The sequence below is a fragment of the Curcuma longa genome, chromosome 16 (assembly GCF_044706935.1).
Source record: "Curcuma longa cultivar G26 ecotype Majalengka, Jawa Barat chromosome 16, ITB_CL_G26_1.1, whole genome shotgun sequence".
In the NCBI taxonomy this organism is placed as follows: Eukaryota; Viridiplantae; Streptophyta; class Magnoliopsida; order Zingiberales; family Zingiberaceae; genus Curcuma; species Curcuma longa.
The window spans coordinates 6,565,279-6,588,991 of NC_133876.1; the positions used below are offsets into that span (position 1 = coordinate 6,565,279).

General features: G+C 37.7%; 3 protein-coding genes across 4 annotated transcripts; 2 read left to right on the forward strand and 1 right to left on the reverse strand.

Moving 5' to 3' along the window:
- The first annotated feature begins 3,235 nt into the window (after positions 1-3,235).
- Positions 3,236-3,854, forward strand: LOC141846961 (pectinesterase inhibitor 9-like). The gene has a single exon (XM_074734974.1). It carries the CDS (start codon positions 3,252-3,254, stop codon positions 3,852-3,854), a length of 603 nt encoding a protein of 200 aa, XP_074591075.1. The 5' UTR covers positions 3,236-3,251.
- A 9,491-nt stretch (positions 3,855-13,345) lies between these two features.
- On the forward strand, positions 13,346-18,784 carry LOC141847691 (uncharacterized). Of its 2 annotated transcripts, XM_074735756.1 has the most exons (8): positions 13,346-13,626; positions 15,137-15,519; positions 16,690-16,765; positions 17,568-17,641; positions 17,732-17,785; positions 17,819-17,877; positions 18,088-18,168; positions 18,529-18,784. In XM_074735756.1, exons 1-8 carry the CDS (start codon positions 13,455-13,457, stop codon positions 18,575-18,577), a joined length of 948 nt encoding a protein of 315 aa, XP_074591857.1. In that variant the 5' UTR covers positions 13,346-13,454; the 3' UTR covers positions 18,578-18,784. The 2 variants fall into 2 exon arrangements, with proteins under 2 accessions (XP_074591857.1, XP_074591856.1); XM_074735755.1 differs by having other exon boundaries at positions 17,732-17,877.
- A 1,886-nt stretch (positions 18,785-20,670) lies between these two features.
- Positions 20,671-23,713, reverse strand: LOC141846868 (seipin-2-like; the record flags this gene model as incomplete). Its single annotated transcript, XM_074734894.1, is given in 2 exon segments — positions 20,671-21,369; positions 23,494-23,713. Coding segments are annotated over 2 exon segments (639 nt in total). The 3' UTR covers positions 20,671-20,937.

Genomic DNA, 23,713 nt, shown 5'->3' on the forward strand with positions numbered 1-23,713 from the left:
GGGAGTGAGATGCTAGGAATAATTTTCTTGAATATAATATTTGTTATGATGCATTATTTTGAGCAAGAATGTTGAAATCTTTTATGGATCATTGACTTGACCAATTATAGGAAAAACCAATATATAATTAATGTGTATTTGATCCGAAGATCATGATTAAACATTTCACTGATTGAAAAAACACATTAAACCATCTCAAAACACTTGAATTTACTTATTAATAGTAGTTATACCTTATACACATGTATAAAAATGTTAACTATGAAAGATGGCACGAAATGGGACCAAAAAAATAGGTTTATTAGGCGTTATCAGTAACACCAATCGATTGGTGCAAGTTACAAATCGAGTGGTCATTTTGTTTTAGCCACAGAACCGCACTAAATCGATCGCGCGGGTCGACTGAGCCACACCAATCAATTGATGATTCTATGGTTTACCACATAATGACACCAAATCGATTGTGCAATCGATTCTATTAGGGGTAAAGGTTTTTTAGGTTGTGCTAATCGATTGATCGTTATTACCAATCAATTGATGACGAGTTTCACAAGCACATAACAAAGCCAAGTTGATCATGATGATCGATTGGGCTATACCAATTGAGTCACACCAATCAATTGGTATGGGTCACCAATCGATTGGTAATCATGATTTTATATCATGTTAACTAATCGACTCACAACTCTCCAACTTCACCCATGACCATCATTGTCTGTGTCATCATTTTTGTCTCCGGATTCTTAATGTTTATTTATATTATCTTGCGTGAATGTATTGCGTTATGTGTTTTACCGGGGAATGCCCTGCTTTTGAATGTTTTCATTATTTGGTTGTTGTGTTGGCGAGGGAGTGTCCTGTCTTTGATTGCTTGATGCATTGCGACTTATACGGATGTGTGCTATCATTGCATAAGTTAAGGGGGAGTACCCTCGTCGTTGATTATGTGTTGTTGCTTATGAATTATAAGGGTGTGCCCTATATATTTAGAATGCATAAGTTAAGGGAAAGAGCCCCATCATTGTTATATTATTCACTCTTTCTTGTTTAACTTTATTTTGATATTAATTTGACAAAGGGAGAGAAATAATATATTTAAGTTCATATTTACTGGGTTGATATCATGATATAATCTTATTATTTTTCATGCTTATTATGTTAATATCATGACATGATTTTGTTGCTTAATATTTGTTAAAAATATTGATATTGTAATATATTGAAATTTAGCCTAACTTAAATAGATTTTTAAACATCAAAAAAGAAGAGATTAATAGTACAATCATATCCTGAGAAGTTTTAATGATTGACAATTATCTAAGTTTAGGTTAATAGGTGGATTTCACTTGTGTTATGAGTATGCAAGATAAGTGAAGTCATTGTAGGTTGGAAGACCGAATGCAAGGTAAGGAAAGTCCAAGAAAGTTGAGGATCGAATTCTTGTCAAGAAGAAGTCCGTGCAGATTAGAAGACTGGATGTAAGGCAAAGGAAGTCCAAAAAGATTGAGGATCGGATTTTTGGCAAGAAGAAGTTCGTACAAGTTGAAAGATTGGATGCAAAGGAAAGAAATTCCAAGAAGGTTGAATACCAGATTCTTGGCAAAAGATGAGAACTCGAACAAATCGAGAGATCGGATGTAAGGGTAGATGAAGACCTAGAGACGAAAAAACTCTAGGCACAAAGTCCGAGGAATAAGGGATTCATCTGGCATAAGATAATTGGGAAACGAGAATAGAGAAGCTTAGGCTTGAAGAGAAGTTTAGGTTGAAGGGTTTAGGGATAAAACCCTATTTTAAGGTTCACCAATCGATTGGTATGGTACAATAATCGATTTGTGAGCCAAACCCCTAAACTCTAAACCCAAATTCCAAGTTTTACAACACCAATTGATTGGGTTAAACCCATAATTCAAGGTTTACACGATTATTGTATCAATCGATTGGTAAGTGTTGTCAATCGATTGGTAAACAATTTCAAAGCTTCCATTTGCAAAATCTTCAAGTAACCAAGAGAATGAGAACCGAGCTAAATTTGTAATCTCTTCATTTCTTCTCTCTTATTGCTTCATCGTTTGTTGAAACTTGAACTTTGTAAGCTTGTCGTAATCCAACTATAAAAAGGTTTCTTTGCCTTTGATTTTTGTCCAAGAAGGAGAAGTTTAGTAAAAGATGATAGTGAAAAGTGGACCCTTGGATTAGTCGTCTCAAGAAAACGGACACCAAATAAAATCATCCGATTTAGCATTGTGTATGGTGCTTGTGTTGCTTCAAGATTTCACCACCTGCAATCAAGACAATAAGTGATTTAAGCTATTCAACCCTCTTCTAGCTTACAACGTTCTAACAACATTCAATTAAATATATGTTTTGTTTTTGAAATAAAACTATAAAATTGTTTTAGAAATTTCTAACGATCGAATACTTTTGATAATGCAATTTTTTTTAATTGCCATATTTATTGAAAGAAAAATTATAGCTAAATATAAAACATCCAAACAATTTTAAATCAATTACAAAAAATTAAATATAAATAATTCTAAATTCTAAATATATTGATTACAAATTATTTCTAAAATTAAATCAAATAATATAAATTTTATTCATGATTCAATTTATTCTGTATGGTTAATTTCTATGTTACTGATTACAACTTAATTTGAATTCAGAAATACTTAATCACTCTTTATTAGGAGTAATCAGACTTTTCCTTCGAACTTTAACTATAATTAAGGAATTATATCATTTCGATAGTTTTATCGAAAAATACTTTTACGTTGTTCAACTACTTCTAGTTCATTTGATCTGGATGAACTAGCTACTCAAATTTCACTCGAATCAATTCTAGTTCATCTTGAACCGCTTTCATTTCATCCGAACTGGATGAATTATTTTATTTCGTATTAAAACTTCTCTTCTAGCTCATGCAAATTAGATGAATTCCTTTCTAATTTCTTTTTCAACTATAATACTAAAATAAATATTTAAAACATCAAGGATATTTTTAGAAAGTTACCAGATGAAAAAACAATTTTTAAGTGTTCCACTTTATTTGAATGAGAAGCATTGCTCCCTTCATTATTGTTGGGGGAGGATTTCAAATTTTGGTGGGGCAAAATCTAATATTCTTAGTGAAAAGGGGCGAATGAAAAGTAGATAAAATGCGAGGGGTGAAATAAAATTTTCACCCTCATATATATATATGACCATCTTCGTCCATGTTTTTTCACTAGAGCGAGAGCGAGAGAGAGAGAATGGCACAAGTCGTGGCTTTGGTGGCCTTCGTCCTCATGGCAGCCAGTCTCTGCGACAGTAAAATGACCACCACCGGCTCCCCGACGGACTTCGTCCGGTCCTCCTGCAGCGCGACGCGGTACCCTGACCTCTGCTTCCGGTGCCTCGCCTCCTACGCGCCGGCGGTCCACCACAGCGCGCGGCATCTGGCTCGGGCGGCGCTGTCCGTGAGCGCCGACCGGGCGCGGTCCGCCTCAGCCTACATCACCCAGGAGGCTGCGGCGGCGTCTGCGGGGGGGAGCCTCCGCGAGGCCGGCGCCGTCCGTGACTGCCTCGACAACATGGCGGACAGCGTGGACCGGCTCCGGCAGTCCGCGGAGGAGATGGGCCGAGTGGGAAGGGCCGGGTCGGCGAGTTTCGCGTGGCACATGGGCAACGTCCGCACCTGGTGCAGCGCCGCCCTCACCGACGAGAACACCTGCCTGGACAGTCTGTCGGAGCACGGCTCCGCCGCCCTGCGGGCCGCGGTCCGGCCCAAGGTGTTGGAGGTGGCGCAGGTCACTAGCAACGCGCTGGCCCTCGTCGACCGGGTTTGGTCCAAAAAAGCCTCTAATCACAATTAGACTTGGATATTGGGGCCTTAATGGACCAATACGATTTTGTGGAAAAATCAGAATGTCATCAATTGATGAAAGTCGTAATTGACTTCAAAATTGAAATCTACGTTTCGCGTAGATAGATTTAGACTATTAATTTGCTCAAAACCGATTAAGGGTGAATGAGAAATTAATTGTTTAAGATTCGGCCCAAATAACATTAATTATTAATTAATGTTATATATAAGGAAATGCATGGGAGAATAGTCCCACATCGGAAATTTTTGATGTGTTTTCTTTCCTTATTAATGATGCTGTGTTAATGGAGTTAACACAAAAAGACCAGGTGCTCTCTTCTCAGGGGCGAGCAGGTGCTCGCACCTGTGAGCCCGCCACCGCCACGCGCGCACGTGCGCACGCGCATGCGCAATGGGCGCTTTGTAGGCGCACTTTGCACTTCGCACGTACGCGTCGTCGCGAGGAGCTTAAATTTATGCTCCAGATGACATTGCGGTGCCTACGTGGCACTCGGGTGACGTGTCAGGCTCGTATGACGTGGCAATGCCTATGTGGCATCCACGTGGGCAAGAAGAGATGACTGGACTGTTGATTGGGCGAACGGATGACAACCGTTGATCAAAGAGGTGTGATGGATCGCATGTGATGCGATCTGGAGCGTTGGATCGCGAAGAGTCACGATCTGACCGCTTGGGATGAGACTTGATCTGAAGCGTCAGATCGAATGGATCATTAGATCCAGATCCGACGGCTGATGACAAGAGGCGAGATCTGAGGGTCACAACCCTTCAGATCTGATGGATGAGATTAAGAGGGCTATGTGAAGGGTTACAACCCTCCAGATCGGACGGCCCAGATTGATCCAGCCCAAGGGTCACATCCACTCACCCAAAGGGCATTCAACCTCTTCACTTAGTATAAATAGATCCCTCCAGATGCTGGAAATTTCATCGATCAATTCATCGATTCAACTCTTCCTTGTGCATTCATCTCATCTAGTGCATTCGGAGTCCAAAAAGCCTACGAGAAAGTTCGTCGGTCTCGAAATTTGGAGTGCTACTATTCCGAGACGTTCGTCGTTGTATCTTGGGAACGAATTGCTGCTATCCGTTAGCACCGTAGCGGAGCAATATCGTTTACGGAGATAGTGTTGAACACTAGCCTCGACGATCCGTATCAGTTTGCGTACTCCCGGAGCTACCGGAGACAACAATCGTAAACGATATTGTGCAAGCTGATATGGCTACCAACGACGTTCCGACGGCCGTTCCGACCGCCATTCCACCGACAACAATTCCGCACGGAGAGAAGCCGGAAAAATTCAACGGAGCCGACTTCAAAAGATGGCAGCAGAAGATGTTGTTCTATCTGACGACGCTAAACCTTGTACGATTTTTGCGTGAAGACCCGCCAGCCGCTACGGAAGGTAGCAAGGCTGCTTGCGATGCGTGGTCGCACGGAGATTTCCTGTGCCGCAACTATATTCTCAACGCATTGGACAACACGTTGTATAACGTGTATTGTTCGATGGAGACGGCAAAATCTCTGTGGGAATCACTTGAGAAGAAATACAAGATCGAAAATGCCGGATTGAAGAAATTCATCGTCGGTCGATTTCTGGATTTCAAGATGGTGGATTCCAAGAGCGTCGCATCTCAAGTCCAAGATATGCAATTAATACTGCATGATCTGGACGCCGAAGGCATGAAGCTGAACGAGTCATTCGCAGTAGCCGCGGTAATCGAGAAACTCCCTCCGTCATGGAAGGATTTCAAAAATTACCTCAAGCACAAGCAAAAGGAGATGGGGCTGGAAGACCTGATCCTGAGGCTACGAATAGAGGAGGATAATCGAAAGTTATCCGACTCTAGAGGAACAAAGCGGACTGTCGACGAGATGTCCAACCTGGTCGAGCCGAACGCCAAGAAGCCGAAGCAGTTCAAGAAGAAGGCTCAAGTCAAGAAGTTCAAGGGCTCGTGCTACAACTGTGGAAAGTCAGGACACATGTCCAAGGACTGCAGACGCCCGAAGAAGCCAACCAAGGGGCCGAAGGATGCTGCGAACCACGTCGCAACCTCTCTTGAGGACCTGGATCTCACTGCGGTCGTGTTTGAATCCAATACAGTGGAGGATAACCCGAAGCAGTGGTGGATCGATACTGGAGCAACTCGTCATATCTGTTCAGATAGGGCGATGTTCTCCAAGTATACTCCGATAAGTGGAAGAAAGCTCTATATGGGCAATTCCACGACATCTCCGATTGTCGGACTCGGAAAGGTTGTTCTGAAGATGACGTCTGGAAAGGAGCTAACACTCATTGATGTGCTCCATGTTCCCGACATCAGGAAGAACCTAGTTTCTGGATCGGCACTTGTTAAGGCCGGGTTTAGACTAGTGTTCCAGTCCAACAACTTTGTCCTTACGAAGAATGGTGTCTTCGTAGGAAAGGGGTACTTAGAACAAAGTCTATTCAAAATGGTTGTAATGACTGTACTCCGAAATTTTGATGGTAATAAAATAAAAGCTTCCAGCTATGTTGTTGAGTGTTTCAATTTGTGGCATGATCGACTCGGACATGTGCATAATAATACTCTGAAACGTCTCGTCAAACTAAATTTATTACCGAACGTCAATGTTGACGAAACACACAAATGTGAAGTGTGTGTGGAAGCTAAAATGACGAAACTACCTTTTCATTCGGTGGAAAGGTCAACGACTCCTCTAGAGTTAATACATAGTGATCTATGTGACTTGAAATTCGTGCAAACTAGAGGAGGTAAAAAGTATTTCATTACTTTTATCGATGACTGCACGAGGTTCTGTTATGTCTTTCTTTTAAGAAGTAAAGACGAAGCCTTAGAGGCGTTCAGAACCTATAAAACAGAAGTTGAGAATCAACTTGACAAACGAATTAAAATAATTCGTAGCGATAGAGGTGGAGAATATGGTGCACCGTTTGATGAATTTTGTTCAGAATCTGGCATTATCCATCAAACAACGGCGCCTTACTCACCTCAATCGAATGGTGTTGCCGAACGTAAAAATCGGACACTAAAGGAGATGATGAATGCCTTGTTGATAAATTCAGGCTTACCTCAGAACTTGTGGGGGGAAGCTATATTATCGGCAAATCACATTCTCAACAAAATCCCTCACAAGAAAAGTGATAAAACTCCATACGAACTATGGAAAGGCCGCGAGCCATCGTACAAATACCTGAAAGTGTGGGGGTGCTTGGCAAAGGTCGAAGTACCTAAACCAAAGCAAGTAAAGATCGGACCTAAAACGTTCGATGCGGTATTTGTCGGATATGCCCATAATAGTAGTGCATATCGTTTATAGTTCACAAGTCAGACATTCCTGATATTCATGTGGGAACAACCATAGAATCTCGGAATGCGATATTCTTTGAAAACGTATTCCCAAATAAGAAGGGAAACGTTCAAAGTGATAACAACGGAAGTTCGAACGGAAATGACGTTACTGAACTTAGTTGTTATAAAAGGACTATTGACGATCAAAGCGAAGAGCCACGTCGTAGCAAACGGGCTAGAGTTGAGAAATCGTTCGGGCCAGATTTCATGACTTTCATGTCAGAGATGGACCCAAGAACATTAAGTGAAGCTCTCTCTAGTCCCGATGCTCCAATGTGGAAAGAAGCTGTCAATAGTGAAATCGAGTCCATCATGAATAATCATACTTGGGAATTAGTAGACCTTCCTTCTGGTAATAAACCATTAGGTTGTAAGTGGATACTAAAACGCAAGTATAAAGCTGATGGATCGATTGACAAGTATAAGGCCAGACTTGTAGCCAAGGGGTACAAGCAAGAGGAAGGCCTTGATTACTTCGATACCTACTCACCGGTGACAAGGATTACGTCCATACGAGTGCTAATAGCCATTGCAGCACTGTATGACCTTGAAATACATCAAATGGATGTTAAGACTGCGTTCTTAAATGGTGAGTTGGAAGAAGAAATTTATATGGAGCAACCCGAGGGGTTCGTGGCTCCAGGAAATGAGAAAAAGGTGTGTCGACTTGTTAAGTCGTTGTACGGACTTAAGCAAGCGCCTAAACAATGGCACGAAAAATTTGACAAAGTAATGCTGTCAAACGAATTCAGAATAAATGAATGTGACAAATGCATTTATGTCAAAAACACACCTGAAGGATATGTAATCGTGTGTCTATACGTAGACGACATGCTAATAATGGGTAGTAATCATGATGTAATCATGACTACAAAGAAAATGTTGACCAAGAATTTTGATATGAAAGATATGGGTCGAGCAGATGTTATATTGGGAATTAAAATTCTCAGGACATCTGATGGGATAGTTTTGACACAATCCCATTATGTAGAGTCAGTATTGAAAAGGTTCAATGCGTACGATCTCTCTACAGTGAAAACACCTATGGATCTAAGTCAACACTTAGCGAAAAACCATGGTGAGCCCATATCGCAGTTGGAATATTCTCGGATAATAGGCAGTTTGATGTATCTCACAAACTGCACACGTCCGGATATTGCCTGTGCGGTCAACAAGCTGAGTCGTTTTACGAGTAATCCAAACGACACCCATTGGAAAGCATTGATGCGAGTTCTTAGATATTTGAAATATACTATGAACTATGGATTACATTATGGAAAATATCCCGCTGTGTTAGAGGGATATTGTGATGCTAATTGGATATCAGATACAAAAGACTCCAAATCCACTAGTGGATATGTATTCACGATCGGTGGGGGAGCGGTATCTTGGAAATCCACTAAGCAGACGTGCATTGCTCGGTCAACTATGGAATCCGAGTTTATAGCACTAGACAAAGCAGCTGAGGAAGCTGAATGGCTGCGAAATTTCTTGGAAGATATTCCGAGCTGGACGAAACCTGTGCCTGCCGTACTGATCCACTGTGATAGTCAATCGGCGATTGGAAGGGCACAGAGTAGTATGTATAATGGTAAGTCACGACATATACGTCGTAGACACAATACCATTAGGCAGTTGATCTCGAATGGAGTGATTGCAATCGACTATGTTAAGTCCAAAGATAATTTGGCAGATCCTCTTACGAAGGGGTTGAGTCGAGATCAAGTATACTGCTCATCAAGAGGAATGAGATTAAAAATCTACAACTGAAAATGACTGTAGCGGTAACCCAACCTTGTTGACTGGAGATCCCAAGATCTTGGTTCAATGGGACAACGAAGTTACAGAAGTTGTGTTACAGCACATGAGATATTTCTCTATCCCAATCCTAGGATGAATTGGTGCTGTCCTACCACATGTAGTGAGGTTAAGCTTATGCTTTTAATGACTTCTATACCTTATAAGGTGGAGTATGGTAGGATACTCTTGATAGAAGTGTCACCTATGTGAGTGTGAAGACAGGCCGCTTCAATGAAACACTCATGAATCCAAGATGGTGTCCATGGCCGAAACGGAACCAACCATGAGAACCTAAAGTAGGTGAGATAGGTCTCTGTGTGGGTGTTATTGTCTTAGTATACACCAACAGCTGAGCAGTTCAAGACATCACGTTCACTGCGCAGCCTAGTATACTCGATAGCATTCCACTACGGAAGGTTCAAAGCCACAAGCTACCTCTCCCGATGCAGTGACTTATCGATTGGACTCTTGTAAAGTGTCAGCATGCATACACGCATTGCATTAATTTCCATTCATGTGGGGGATTGTTGGATATTGGGGCCTTAATGGACCAATACGGTTTTGTAGAAAAATCGGAATGCCATCAATTGATGAAAGTCGTAATTGACTTCAAAATTGAAATCTACGTTTCGCGTAGATAGATTTAGACTATTAATTTGCTCAAAACCGATTAAGGGTGAATGAGAAATTAATTGTTTAAGATTGGCCCGAATAACATTAATTATTAATTAATGTTATATATAAGGAAATACATGGGAGAATAGTCCCACATCGAAAATTTTCGATGTGTTTTCTTTCCTTATTAATGATGCTGTGTTAATGGAGTTAACACAAAAAGACCAGGTGCTCTCTTCTCAGGGGCGAGCAGGTGCTCGCACCTGTGAGCCCGCCACCCGCCACGCGCGCACGTGCGCACGTGCGCAATGGGCGCTTTGTAGGCGCACTTTGCACTTCGCACGTACGCGTCGTCGCATTGAGGAGCTTAAATTTATGCTCCAGATGACATTGCAGTGCCTACGTGGCACTCGGGTGACGTGTCAGGCTCGTATCTGACGTGGCAATGCCTATGTGGCATCCACGTGGGCAAGAAGAGATGACTGGACTGTTGATTGGGCGAACGGATGGCAACCGTTGATCAAAGAGGTGTGATGGATCGCTTGTGATGCGATCTGGAGCGTTGGATCGCGAAGAGTCACGATCTGACCGCTGGGATGAGACTTGATCTGAAGCGTCAGATCGAATGGATCATTAGATTCAGATCCGACGGCTGATGACAAGAGGCGAGATCTGAAGGGCACAACTCTTCAGATCTGATGGATGAGATCAAGAGGGCTATATGAAGGGTTACAACCCTCCAGATCGGACGATCCAGATTGATCTCGTCCAAGGGTCACATCCACTCATTCAACCTCTTCACTTAGTATAAATAGATCCCTCCAGATGATGGAAATTTCATCGAATTCATCGATTCTTCTCTTCCTTGTGCATTCATCTCATCTAGTGCATTCGGAGTCCAAAAAGCCTACGAGAGAGTTCGTCGGTCTCGGAATTTGGAGTGCTACTATTCCGAGACGTTCGTCGTTGTATCTTGGGAACGAATTGCTGCTATCCGTTAGCACCGTAGCGGAGCAATATCGTTTACGGAGATAGTGTTGAACACTAGCCTCGACGATCCGTATCAGTTTGCGTACTCCCGGAGCTACCGGAGACAACAGGAGAGATTTACTATTTGGGACGATGTCGATGTCGTAGAATGTGAGTGGTTTGACATTGGACGATGATGACATGTGTTGTGTGAGGAGCGACAGTGTAAAGATGGGATATCTAAAGTTAATTTGAAAATTAATATTTAAAATAGAGATATAATTAAAATAAAATATTTTTAAATTTCCCTTCTCTTTCCCCTTTCTTATATTCAAAATTGGAATATAAGAAATTATAGCGATCGATGAGCATACAAGGGTGAAGCTTACCCCTCTCTTCCCTTCTTCTCCTTCACTCATTATATCCCAAACAAGAGGCAAAATTCTCCTATCCTTTATTTACCTTTCCTTTCTTTTTCCCATCTCTTCCTAAACAGAATGTTCATCTCAAATGGAGAATAGTACTTTTTACGTTCAATATGGTGTTGAATAGCTCGTGGTTAAACTAAAAGAGAAGAAGCAAGATCGAGGCTTCGAATTCACCGAAGCCAATGTAGAATTGCAACTAGTTGTCGATGGATGCCCATGTCTAGGTATAGCATGGTTTAAGTCTGTTGAGCTGACTACGAGCCTACTATATTGGATTGGTTAATTAGTTAGGTTATGCTTGGAAAGTTGGATAACGGGGGGCAAAAAAAAAAGGTAGATTAAGCTCATGGGAGTGTATTTGTCCTACCGTTTGTAGCGAAATTGACTTGTGAGTAGTGCTTAACATGAACTATTGTTACATGTTTATATTGTTGCATTTTTATTTCCAAGGCTCAACTCATCTGAATATTAAATTTAAAATTACAATTATTCACCTCCTCTGACCATCACATTGGATGGGATCGACAATATCGCTAGAGGAGGTGAATAATGATTTATAATTTTACTTCAATCGATCGCGTGTGTTTATCTATAAAATATTAATATACAGTAAAAAATAAATAAAACAAAGATAAATAAAACTCATGCACACAAATTAATTTTTAGATGATTTGAAACTCTTGATTCTTACACTGCAAGTGTAGGACCGCAATGCACATGGTTGCACATGACTCAGATTCTTCTTAATTATATATACTTCTCCTCCCACGGCTCCACCTCGTGAAAAACACATCGTGGTTTCACAATCCTACCTTTTTGTCGTGACATAACCTAACAAATGAATCTAGCTAGATTTAAATATCTTGAGCTCCTTCTAGTTTCTAAACTTATGACTGAAAAATTCCCTACAAGGATTTCTATGCTTTAAGAGCTTCCAACAATGTTTCACCATTTTTAATATGAAAATAATTTTAAAAAATTTGTATCCAAATATCTATTGATTTTCTTTTGCAAAGCACAAATGTCTTATAACTTAATTTACACTTTAACAAGTCATCTCAAAAATATACAAAATTGAATGCCCACAAATCCAAACTAACTATTTTATTTAAGTGATTAAAAATAACTCACACAATTGATAATCATCCAATTAATATGGCCGTCGACCCATATATAATATGAATCTTTAGGATTGCCATCCTAACTTATTGGAGTGACCACACTCCACATTCACATCGGTGAACCAAGAGTATATTGTCATAGGTCTTAGTACTTGATGTTTAACCTTTGGTTCATTAAGAGCAATTAACAACTCCCCCTCCCTTTATCTTATAAGTCAAACAAATGATGCAATTGTATTACTATATTGAAAATAATAAGCATAGTTTGATTTCACGATATATGCTCGAGCCATTTGAGTACTAAAGAAGGCAGGTGTAGATTCACCGATTGGAAAATAGGAAGAATGTGATTTATCCATCAACACTATCGATCAAATAGTCACAAAACAATGACACAATCCATGGATAAAAAAAAACATGTAAGAGATTAATGCCTCAAAAGGAACAACCTCCTTACATAGAGATTGAGGCATGCCCATCTAACAACACTAAGCTCCATTAGAAGGGCTCCTTGGTAAAGAAGGGTAGTCATCCCCTAAACATAATATGAACACAAAGGTCATATGAATTTTATAAAATTTCATGGGTGAAAATAAAAAAGACGTTATCATCAAAAGAACATCTTATTTTTTTAGAAAACAATAAAAAATATCTATCTTGAAAATATCCTTGTTCAACGTTGTTAGAGTAGTTTTTGATCAAAATTACTTCAACATAGAGCAATTGGAGCAACTTTGTATGTTGGATTAGATTTGGACAAAATTACTATAAATAATTTTGATCAAAATTGCTCCAATAATATTTGATTAAATTGGATCTATTTTAATTAAATTAAAATAGTTTTCATTAATGTAATTTTAAGTATATTAAAGCAACTTTATTTAAAAGCTACAACAGAATATGTCCCGATTTATCTTGGTGGTCGGTGAAAATTTTTTATGGAGTTGGATCGATCACTCTCAGGATTAAATCAATACGACTAATTAGAATTTATCATTTTTTACAACAACAGAATAAACATTTTCGTATTATAGGTCACCTTTTATTTATTTATTTTTAAGTAAGACATCCTTTTCAATTTCAGCACCCCACGCGGCCTTAAATAAATAAATAATAAAATAAATAAAATAATTTCATGTATTTTACCGTCGTTGTTAATGCGGCGATGGAATGATCGCGTGAGAGAGAGAGAATATGCTGCGGCGCAATTGGGGAATAATTTTGCAGTCGTTCCCTCGCTAATTGATTAGCGGCGCCTGCTTCCCTCCGCTCCTCACTCGCTCGCTCGCTCGCTTCCACGCCATGGCGACGGGGAAGGGCAAGGAAGGAGACTGGGATTGCGGTGGCTGCCGCAACCGCAACTACGCCTTCCGCTCCCTCTGCAACCGCTGCAAGCAGCCGCGCGTCCTCGTCGACACCAACACCCCCGCCCACTCCAAATGGCTCCCTCGCGTCGGCGACTGGATCTGCTCCGGTAGCCCCTCACCAGTCTGTATCTTCTCTTTCGCTATTCCTGTCGATTTGCTTCGCGTGCGCAACTATTTCTTCGAAAGCCTCGACCTTGGCTTGTTTGAAGGGGTTTTGAAGCTCTTAGAGGGGGATTAGGACTGGTGATTGAGTTGGTTCCGCTAACAATCCCGCTAAACATCCCTCAAAAACGAATCTTGCCAAACAAAATCATCTGCCATTGCCAACCAAAAAGAGAAGAAAGCAGATATCTGGTGCGCTTCAATTGTTTAATCCTTGATGAAGATAGGCACGGTGCAGTAAACCCGAAGTTAGGTCGTCCATTCACACGAAATTTTCATGCACGTGTTGATGAACTAATTGGTCGCTTGATAAATTCCCAGTTAATGTGAATCTGATGTTGGGTGAAAGTGCTGGCTGTAGGATTGTCACTTGATTTTTGACTCTTTTCGTCTAGGTTTATGATTCTTCTGACAAATAAAGCACATTACTTGAGATCCATGATGATTCACTCCACAAATACTTATTCTGCTTCAACGCATTTGGCTCTGTTTTGATCCTTATATGTTCTTCAACTACTTCTCTAAGTTAGATAATCTCGCTGATATATGATAATATGATTTCATTTACCAATATACTTATTTCACTTATCGGTGATTGTTTAAACCTCATAGTATATATAGTAATTTTGTATGGTGAAAACATTAGTAAATTCAAGATGGGTTGTGATTTTTTGCATCATCAAGTTCATTCATTAGTTGGTAGTTAAATCCAAACTATAATTGTAACTTTATCTTATATTACATAATTTTTCCTCAGAGTATAAAATCATTAATGATTTTTGGAATCATATGTTTCTCCTATATCTCTATGAGAATAAGACAACAATTTTTTTGAAATGTCATTCATTTAGGTAAAAAAAACTTAAATGTAATACTTATGCTGAATAAATATTTGAAATATCTTCTATCATCATCGGTTGTTTTTTCAATAAATTGTGTAATGTCTCAATAAGTTGTCCATGGTTTGCAACCGATTGATTGAGTTTGGTATTGTTTCCTTTTAACTACATTTCGAATGACACTGGAATCTATTAGATTTTCCATTGATGTTCTTGATAGAATTCTGGATACAGGTTTATCTTTTAAGAAACTTGTCCGTTACCTTGAGTGGTTCCAATAGGTGCAATAATTATAATGATTTCATATTTTGACTATTATAGTTAAAGGAAACTCACCTGTTTTTAGATTTAAATTTCGTTTAAGCTAATATTTATTTCCCTTCTATGCATTTCTTGTTGGAATTACCAGACCAATTCATTATCGATTATTGTATCTAAATCAATGTTCATATAGTAACATCTATTCAATTAAGCTTTGTGATATTTGATCTTACATATTGGTACTAAATTGTATTCTTCTATCTCATGATTCTTGGTCTAAGATGGTTGATGTGTATGCTTATTCTGAATTCTTCTTTTGCTCTAAGTTTGGTTTGTACCCCAAATGGATCAACAGGTTGCAGTAACAATAATTATGCATCCAGAGAAAAATGCAAAAAGTGTGGCCTATTGAAGGAAGAAGCTGCAATGCCAGCTATTGCAATGCCTGGGTCAACACTGCCAGCGTATGCACATTATATTTCAATGCTACAAGGATTATATGGGTCACAGACTGCATTTACCAGCAATCGAGCTATTCAGCCACTTCTTCCCAGTTCAAGTTGGCTGCTTGGGGCTGAAAGTAAACTTGGAATGCAAATGGCTCCCAGTTTCTCCTCAATCCAAAATGCGAGAGGTGAATATCCCAACACGTCTCAGCTTCTTCCAACCCCAAAAGGCTGGTGCAGTGGTGACTGGATATGTGATTGTGGTTTCCACAACTATTCGTCCCGCTCTGAGGTAAGACCACAATGTTAGTCTCATGTTAATGTAAAGCTTGATTTCTTCCAAATTATCATGTTAATTTTTGCAAATTTGATATTCAAGTAGATCTTATCTTCTCTTGCTTGCTTCTATTTTTTCTCTGATTTATACAATGTTTTAATGTTGGTCAACATTGTTTAACATGCTTTAGAAATAAAAAGAATACAAATGTAATTTTCATGTGGAAATGATATTAAGTTCGGTGAGGTCTTTGTCTCTAAATTGATCATGTTTATGACATGATCAATTTGCCAAACCTTTATGGACACTGTAATGGCCAGGCTTGTACTTTGATTTCTTCAAGGCTGTGAACTTATCCATCCTTTAGTTCTTATGTAGGATGGGCGTCCATGGGTTTTCTTTCCTTTTGCTAATATTGTAGTGTGATCTATGAGGTGGCATTGGCACAGAGCTACCTAAACTTGGAATTTTGTCTCTTGCTTTATTTTGTACCAATAACATGGTTGTCCAAATCTGAGGGATGGAGAGGGAGAATTCTTTGTTAGAGGTTGGGAGTAGGTGGGATACATCGACAGATTGAGAGATAGGAATAAGCCAAGAGGGTGGAGTCTAGAATTACTGATGGGGAGAGCTTGTCGAGGCAGATATGGCGATGTAAGAATCAAATAAATGTGAGGCTATCGTTTAGCTAATTTGTGGTGCCAAAATAAAATGACATTAACTTGACCACGGTTAGAACAGTCGAAGTAGAGGAAGACATATGGTGAGGCCATCATAGTGCCTTGGATTAGAGACCAAGCTGGAGGTGGTTAGGCAGATAGCCACTCTGGGGTGGCAGAAGAGAAGATGATGACCACAGATTGACTGTTCATGTTATATTATGCTGCAGTTTATTATTGGTTGAACTTTGAGTTCTTATAGTTCCACATTCATTAATTTTTAACTGGAGACTTTCATTTTAGTATTTCTTCTGAACCAGGTTACTGTAGGCCTTTCTAATGCAAGTACATTAGCTTTTGTGGCTTGCATGATGTTTCAGATCCGTCTCCTCTTACACAATGCGCTTACCAGCTTCCTTGTAATACGATCGCAATAATTTCCATCCTTTTCTGCATTGCTATTTACGTAGTTCTTAAATTTTGTGCCAGTTGAAAACCAATCACCTGATTTCATTTTCCTTTGCAGTGTAAAAAGTGCAATATGCCATTACCGTCTGTTGTTTCTTCTGTAGACACCTCCATAGTTCCAGATATGTTTTCAAGTATGCTCATTGTTCTTTGTCATTCTTTTGATCAAATGCGTGTGAATATATGAAAATCTAACAATCATCAACTCCCCATGCTATTCCCTTGTTCTTTCAACTGCATCAGTTTTAAATCAAATTACGAAACAAAGATAATAATTCAAAACATTCAAAACTTTAATGTCATACCCCGCCTGAGGTTGATCCATCAAATGGTAATCTTTCATGTCATATCCCACCCTAAATGCTCCCTCGATACAACTAATTATCCCCAAATAAAATTGGGATGTAACACTTCCCTTCAAGTGATATATTAGCAGTTTGATATGAAGTTTAAGTGGCAAGGGTATTTCAACTCAGGATATGTAAACAATCTGTGGACAAGTGATTGCCTTCTAAAGTTTCACCCCCTTTTGACACAAAAGAAATATTATAACTTTTGCATAAAAATAATTCTTGCCATACACCAAAGATGAGAACAGACACATGAACTTCTATATTTTATTTTCTTACTATAAAAACTTCTGAAAGAAAACACATTCTTGTAAAACTGATTATAAGAATGCTAAGTTGAAAGTTCAACCAGTTTTTCGTGGACCAATATTCTGTTTCTAAGGATGTTGAGTGGTTTGTATATGTTCTTATTTTTTGTATGAAAAACATTGAACAGCAGAGTTTTAACTGCTATTACCTTTCTTGAAACATCCAAAATTCTTATAATGCATTACATGCCAATCGATCAATATGTTTCAAATCATTGATATTTTATAGTTTTGAGTTAACTGTTGTTGAACTGATTGATCTTGCTACTTATATCCAGCTTTGGGTACAAAACGCCCTGCATCTGAAGAATTTTCTATTGGCTGGGATAGCAAAAGACTGAATGCAGGAAATGTAAATAACAATCTTTTTGCAAGTACATTTTCAAGTAAATAGATGAATTTATATCCTTAATGTGGCCTAACTCTGACAAGCTCATGGCAGACCTTTGAGCAACCAGAAGGTTACAGTTATGATCAATGTGCTGGAAGGTATGCTAAATTTTGCAGTGAAGATTTTGCACTAAGGTCCATGCAAATGAATATTCATTCTTCACAGCAAAGAATGGTGCCTACTCTTATTGGAAAAGGGTGAGAATTATTATTACTTGAACTCATGCTCTCATCTTATGCTATTTGTGAACTCATGCTAATCATCTTAAGTTATTCCAACATCCTCCACTATTTTAAAGAAGTGATGAACCTTCATACTGCATGTGTATTGGTTCATTGCATTGCATGAGTTAGATGTGCACCCATTTTCTGGCCTGCAAACTCATTTTCTTTTTTCCTCTTTATCAGGGCAAATCAATGGCGTGATGGGGATTGGATGTGTAACAATTGCAACAATCATAATTTTGCATCGCGTTCAATTTGCAATAGGTAAAAATAAAATTGAAGAATGTGTTCTGATGTCTAAAAATTTGATAACTACTTCGCCTAGCTTGCAATGTTTTATTCATAGATTTAGTAATTCCAAAGCTATTTCTTAGCAAAAATATCACCTGGATAATTATAACACACCTAATAATCCTCGAAAAGTTATGACAACTTGGAGACACTTCTAACTAGAATTGTTGCTTCCTTTTCCAATTTGTTTTCTTATTATTATTCAGTTGCCTAAAACTGCTTTCTCAAAACACTGCTAATTACATGCCACGGTTAATCTCTTTCAATGCTCTCTTTTTTCTTGTTCTTTGAACAAGAACACTCTTAATGGCTCTAAAAAATTATTTATTGCAGGTGTAAGACACAGAAGGAAACAGCTATCCTTCCTGTAAGTGTTTCATAGAGTTTTGTGTGTGTTTTAGAGCTTGAGAAAGAAGGGCGCTTCATGATTCGGTGTAATTTGGTGCATGTGTGAGCAAAGGATGTTCCATTTTTGCTTGCTGGTTTTTTGATGTATACGAAATCAGTTCAGGTGCTTGTCGTCATTCTCAACGGCGTTTTCTTAAAACAAATAATTCATCAAGTATTAGTTAGGTTTTGACTGCCCATTTATCACTGTTTTCTTTTTGGTAAATAAGGACACCAACATAACCTTGGTTGATGGTGCGTTTCCTAGTAGGCGAAATTTTGTTTGATCATTGTTAATTTAGTTCAATGAAACACTTTTTGTTATCTTACCTCTTTGATTGATACTTTTCACGCGAATTCAGGAATTTCGAATGTAAGTTTCATCCTTTCCCCACTTTGCAATACAATAATATGTGGTTGAACATCATGACTAAGGAATATAAATTTTATAGAGTGGCACTTCATAAGATTTTCTATAGAGGACTCTTATTTAGCCCTTCGGCTATCAATAATGAAGTGATCGTCAATAGGTGGGATATTACGGTGGCAAAAGATGATTATGTTCATCTTAAGTGGTTCATCATTCCAAGTGGTTCAGTATCGGTTTCACAATTAGATAGAGATAGATTAATCATGTATTGAATTGGTCCATATGTGGAAGGGTATTTCGTGGTTGTTGCGATTTGATCTTTGTTATATGATGATAATTCTATTACTTGCAACCGGCTTGATGATGCCCGGGGGCAATAGGTCAGATATAATGAACAACACTTGGATGGCTAAAATTGACCCTCCATGTTTTGCAATATGTTCCTTTATACAGAATTTTTAAAACAGAGGACAAACGAATCATTACTTTAATTAAAAAAAATTGGTTAATTGAATCGAGTCAAAACCTAATTCAAGCAAATTCGTTTACTGGCCCAAGTGAACCGAAGTAAACTGGGGTTAGAATTAATCCTACAACTCATCAATCTTAACCAATGAGTGTGCTAGTTTATCTTCTGACTAAATTAAAAGAATAAATGAAAATTCTTTTTTTTTTCTAAATTGGACTTTAATTGGGGGTGTTACAAGAGATAATACCACTCTCCTTTCTTTAGATAAACCACATGCACAGTTTCAATTATATTTCTTATATACTCATATTTAATGTAGCTCTTGTTTTATTATTTTTTTTTATAAAACAGCACTTTAAATCTATAATGATTTAAAAATCTATTTTAATAGAAGTTAGCACATATATTATATTATCTAAATCGATTTTTTTTAAAGAAAAACTTGATACGATCCCTAAAAACTAAGAACAAAAGAAAAATCATTTGCGCCAGTAACTTGAATGTATAATTTACCCTTCTTGTTTCTCATGCTAAATACTATTTGAGTTGTAAAATATTAGAATTTATGCTTTAGCTACTACCCAATTATACCTGGAAATAGGAGTGATATTTTCGATTAAAATCGAACTGAACTTAATTTTTTTTAAACTAACTGAATCGACTAAATTTTTAAATAAAAATTGAACAAACCGAATTGATAAAAAACTTATTAATTCAATTTTCGATCGAATTAACCGAAATAACTAAATTATTTAAATATTATAAAAATTTATTAGTTAAGAATTTATACATTTACTTACTTAGAAATTTATAAATTATTTTTTTTATTTTAGTTAATTCGATTTAACCGAATAAACAATTTTAAAACTGAAACTGAACCGAATTAATCAATTTTTTAAAAAAAATAATCGAAATTTCAAAATAACTAAATCGAATTTTTTAATTTGATCGGTTCGATCGATTTATTCGATTTAACTGAATTTTTACTCACCCCTATCAAGAAACTACTTTGCAAAATGTCTCTGTAAATGATTCACATCCCTTCTTCCCTGAATAAGAATGAAAGACAATTTGAAATTCAAGCCACGTATTTGTCTCTTAGGCGGTTATGCACCCGGATGAAATCCCAAGTGTTAAAAAGATTGATGTCCATGTAGAACAAGGAAAAGAAAAGAAAATTGCAAACACTTTCTCTTAAACTATAAGTTGTTTCTGTGTGGAACTATGTAAATCGAAGAACATAGCAGATGTGAATGAATCGAATCTTCGAAATAGTTGAACTCAACAAGATATTTACACACCGAAAGTATTCGCAGATAAATTTGGAGGGTAACCCTGATAAATTGACTGACAATCGAGCAGTCAAAATGCCAGCAGACGAATCTTCATCCAATATATTTACAAGGTTAAAGTACTGCAGTGCCCCCTGAGAGCCACCATTATCATGAGCTTGAATCTCGAGAAAGATTGTTGAATAACAACTGACCTCGATGTTGGTGGCGATGGCGGATGGCCATTACCTCCTTACTCCAGGAAGTAGAATGGGTCTGCAATATAAAAGTAAAGTAACGAGCTGCAAGTTGAATACTACCATAGCCGTCCAGATGAACAAAGTTATCTTCCAGTTCCAGATAATCCTATTGACCAGAGGAAGGTCAGATTCAAGTTTCATATGTGCAGAATAAATTTCGGGGATACCGGCACCAGCCCTATATCCTGCCCTCTCTTCTAGAGTCACCCTAATGCATACTGTTGGTTTTCTTCCTTCAGTAAGTCCATTCATTTGTACCATAAGAACTTGTAACTCGGAAGAATAGCCAGTTAACATAAACACAGATTTGAGGAATATCTCTAATAAGTGAAACTGAAAGCTCTTGAAGTGGAGCACACATGGACGCCATGAGGTAGATGAGACATCACCATCTGGAGTCAATAATTCCACCCTGACCTGCACTTGAAAGACCAAGTTCATTAACCATGCCAGAAATTCTCTACACCGATACAACAAAATGAAACATATGTTTACAAGTTCTGTTGGGTATCAATTGTATTCCAAGCAATGACTTAGTAGATATATAAAAATTAACAATATATGGAATTTGTCAAAACCCAGAAAGTCAAACAAAAAGATTAATATACGAAGTTATATTAAACGAACATTTCAATTTTCTAGGCTAACTATGTGAATCATCCAAGACTTATCCATCTTCACATTGTTTGAAACAAGATGAGGAAATTTTAACAAACATCAAAGTTGAAAAATGACAAAAGACAAGGTAAAAGCAAATTGAAAGAAGGCAAAGAACAAGATCAGAAGAGATCACATGAAAGAATAAGCTCCAACCCTAAGCATTTCTTGGTGAGAGAAATAAAATAGATGGACGCTAAAAGGTATTCTTATTTGGCAATTAATTTATTGAATAAACAATAACAGTCTAATAACATCCAATTCTGTCTATGCATATCCAACTCTACCAAGCAAAGAATTCTCAACGTGTAGAATAAGATCAAATATCCAATTCAATTGTATGTTCAATGGAATTCAGTCTCACAAGAACATGCAGTTCAGGATAACTAGTGCAGCAAGTTTGGATGAGAAGTGTAGGAAATGAATGCAGAAAATTGTAGATATCTATTCATTCGGAAGTCAAAAAGGATTTGTCTTGTTCTTGGACACTTCCCACTTCGGCAGTCATTTACCTTATTCCCCTTGTTCCTTGTAACAGTAAACTTTTTTTTTTATTAATCCAGCTAAACACTATAGACAGCTAAAATAAGTTAAGGTTTACGCAAAGTGAAGAATAGCCCGAAGAAAAACAAATAAATAATTCTGCTTTGATCCCATAGTGGAGTTACAAGATGCATAATTCAGTTTACTGCTTCCAATTGTTATAGGAAGAATTGACACTGAACAGAAAGTAAGACAAGGGAGCATGCGGACACAAGTGAAATTGCATAAAAGAACAAGGAATAGAATGGAAGAAAAACATCTCAAAGAAATCACAGTATCACTTGCGATGCACATTAGGATTCATAGAAAAAAAATTGGAAGCTCATTGGCCAATTTAAGCGTACTGGATTAATTCATTAAGCCATTCCCCCTCAATATGAACAAAAATCTAACCAACAATATATCTTAAAATAATGTTATACAACTAGGTCTTAGTTTCAAAATTAAATAGGATCAAAAATTAATTTTTTCCAAATGCAGACAGTTGTTTATAAAGCACCTAGTTAGTTTATCCCACTTATACTCAATACAAACTTCAAATATTCAGTGTAGAGCAAATCTTCAAGAATTAAGAAGATGTCTATTCTAAAAAATGCAAGAAAAATTTCTGTACCACCAATTTATAAAACTAACTGTAGATAATATTGTTCTAAGTATAGAGAGAGTAAGCTGATGAATTATACTATGAAACTTGGAAAAGATGATTGAGAGAAGACTAAGAAATGAAAGGGTGGTTCTTTTATATCAATTTAGTTTCATCTTTGAAAGATAAACTATATTATTTATTTAATTTGACAAATCATGAAGAAATATAAAGAAAGAATTGCAAATGAATTTTATTGATCTATGATGGGTGGAAATAAGAGAAAAATACAAAATAAAATCATCTTTTTTTTTCACTTGTTTATATACTTGGAAGACAATAGATAAGAGAGAAGAATCTAAAAAAAAAATGATTCCTTTCTTTGTTCCCATCTTCATTTAAATTATTCATTTCCCTTCTATTTCCTTCCCTCCGAATAAACAGAGTGTGAGAATAAGTTAATAAAAGAGTCATAGATAGTTACCGTTGTAGATTTTAGATAAGAAAATAAAATTTAGCAATAATTAGAATGTAATAAGAGATGTGTTTGAGTCATCAGCAATGTAACAAATGACAATAACTAGGCACATTATGATACATGGATGCTGGATCAGTATGAAGACAATGTGTGATTGATTATACAATGCCTCGAGGAAGTACAAATAAGCAAAGAACAGAACAAAGATACCATCGATCAACTTGCAAAAACAACATCAAAAGCTCAGAATAAAGGGCTTTCAGTATTCAGTATTAGATACCTGGAAGACCCCAAGTTTCTTGTTGTAATCTGACTCTGGTAAAGTCAATAAAATGGCCAGCTGATATTTGTGCTTCGGAGGCACCAGCCGTAAAACTTCAAGATCATCAATCTTGTCATCAGAAACCATGCAACCATCCGATGCAGTTAGGGGCACAAGAGCTTGGGGTCTGGGCAAGGCGTAATCAAAATTCAGTTCCTCAGTCATGCGTATGGGCGCT

What these genes read in the sequence shown, in the direction of transcription:
- LOC141846961 (XM_074734974.1), top strand. Translation starts at nt 3,252, where the DNA reads ATGGCACAAGTCGTGGCTTTGGTGGCCTTCGTCCTCATGGCAGCCAGT.
- LOC141847691 (XM_074735755.1), top strand. Translation starts at nt 13,455, where the DNA reads ATGGCGACGGGGAAGGGCAAGGAAGGAGACTGGGATTGCGGTGGCTGC. An exon ending in AGTTCCAGATATGTTTTCAA is followed by an intron (nt 16,766 to 17,567) that starts GTATGCTCATTG and finishes ACTTATATCCAG; the next exon opens with CTTTGGGTACAAAACGCCCT. An exon ending in AAAGACTGAATGCAGGAAAT is followed by an intron (nt 17,642 to 17,731) that starts GTAAATAACAAT and finishes AGCTCATGGCAG; the next exon opens with ACCTTTGAGCAACCAGAAGG.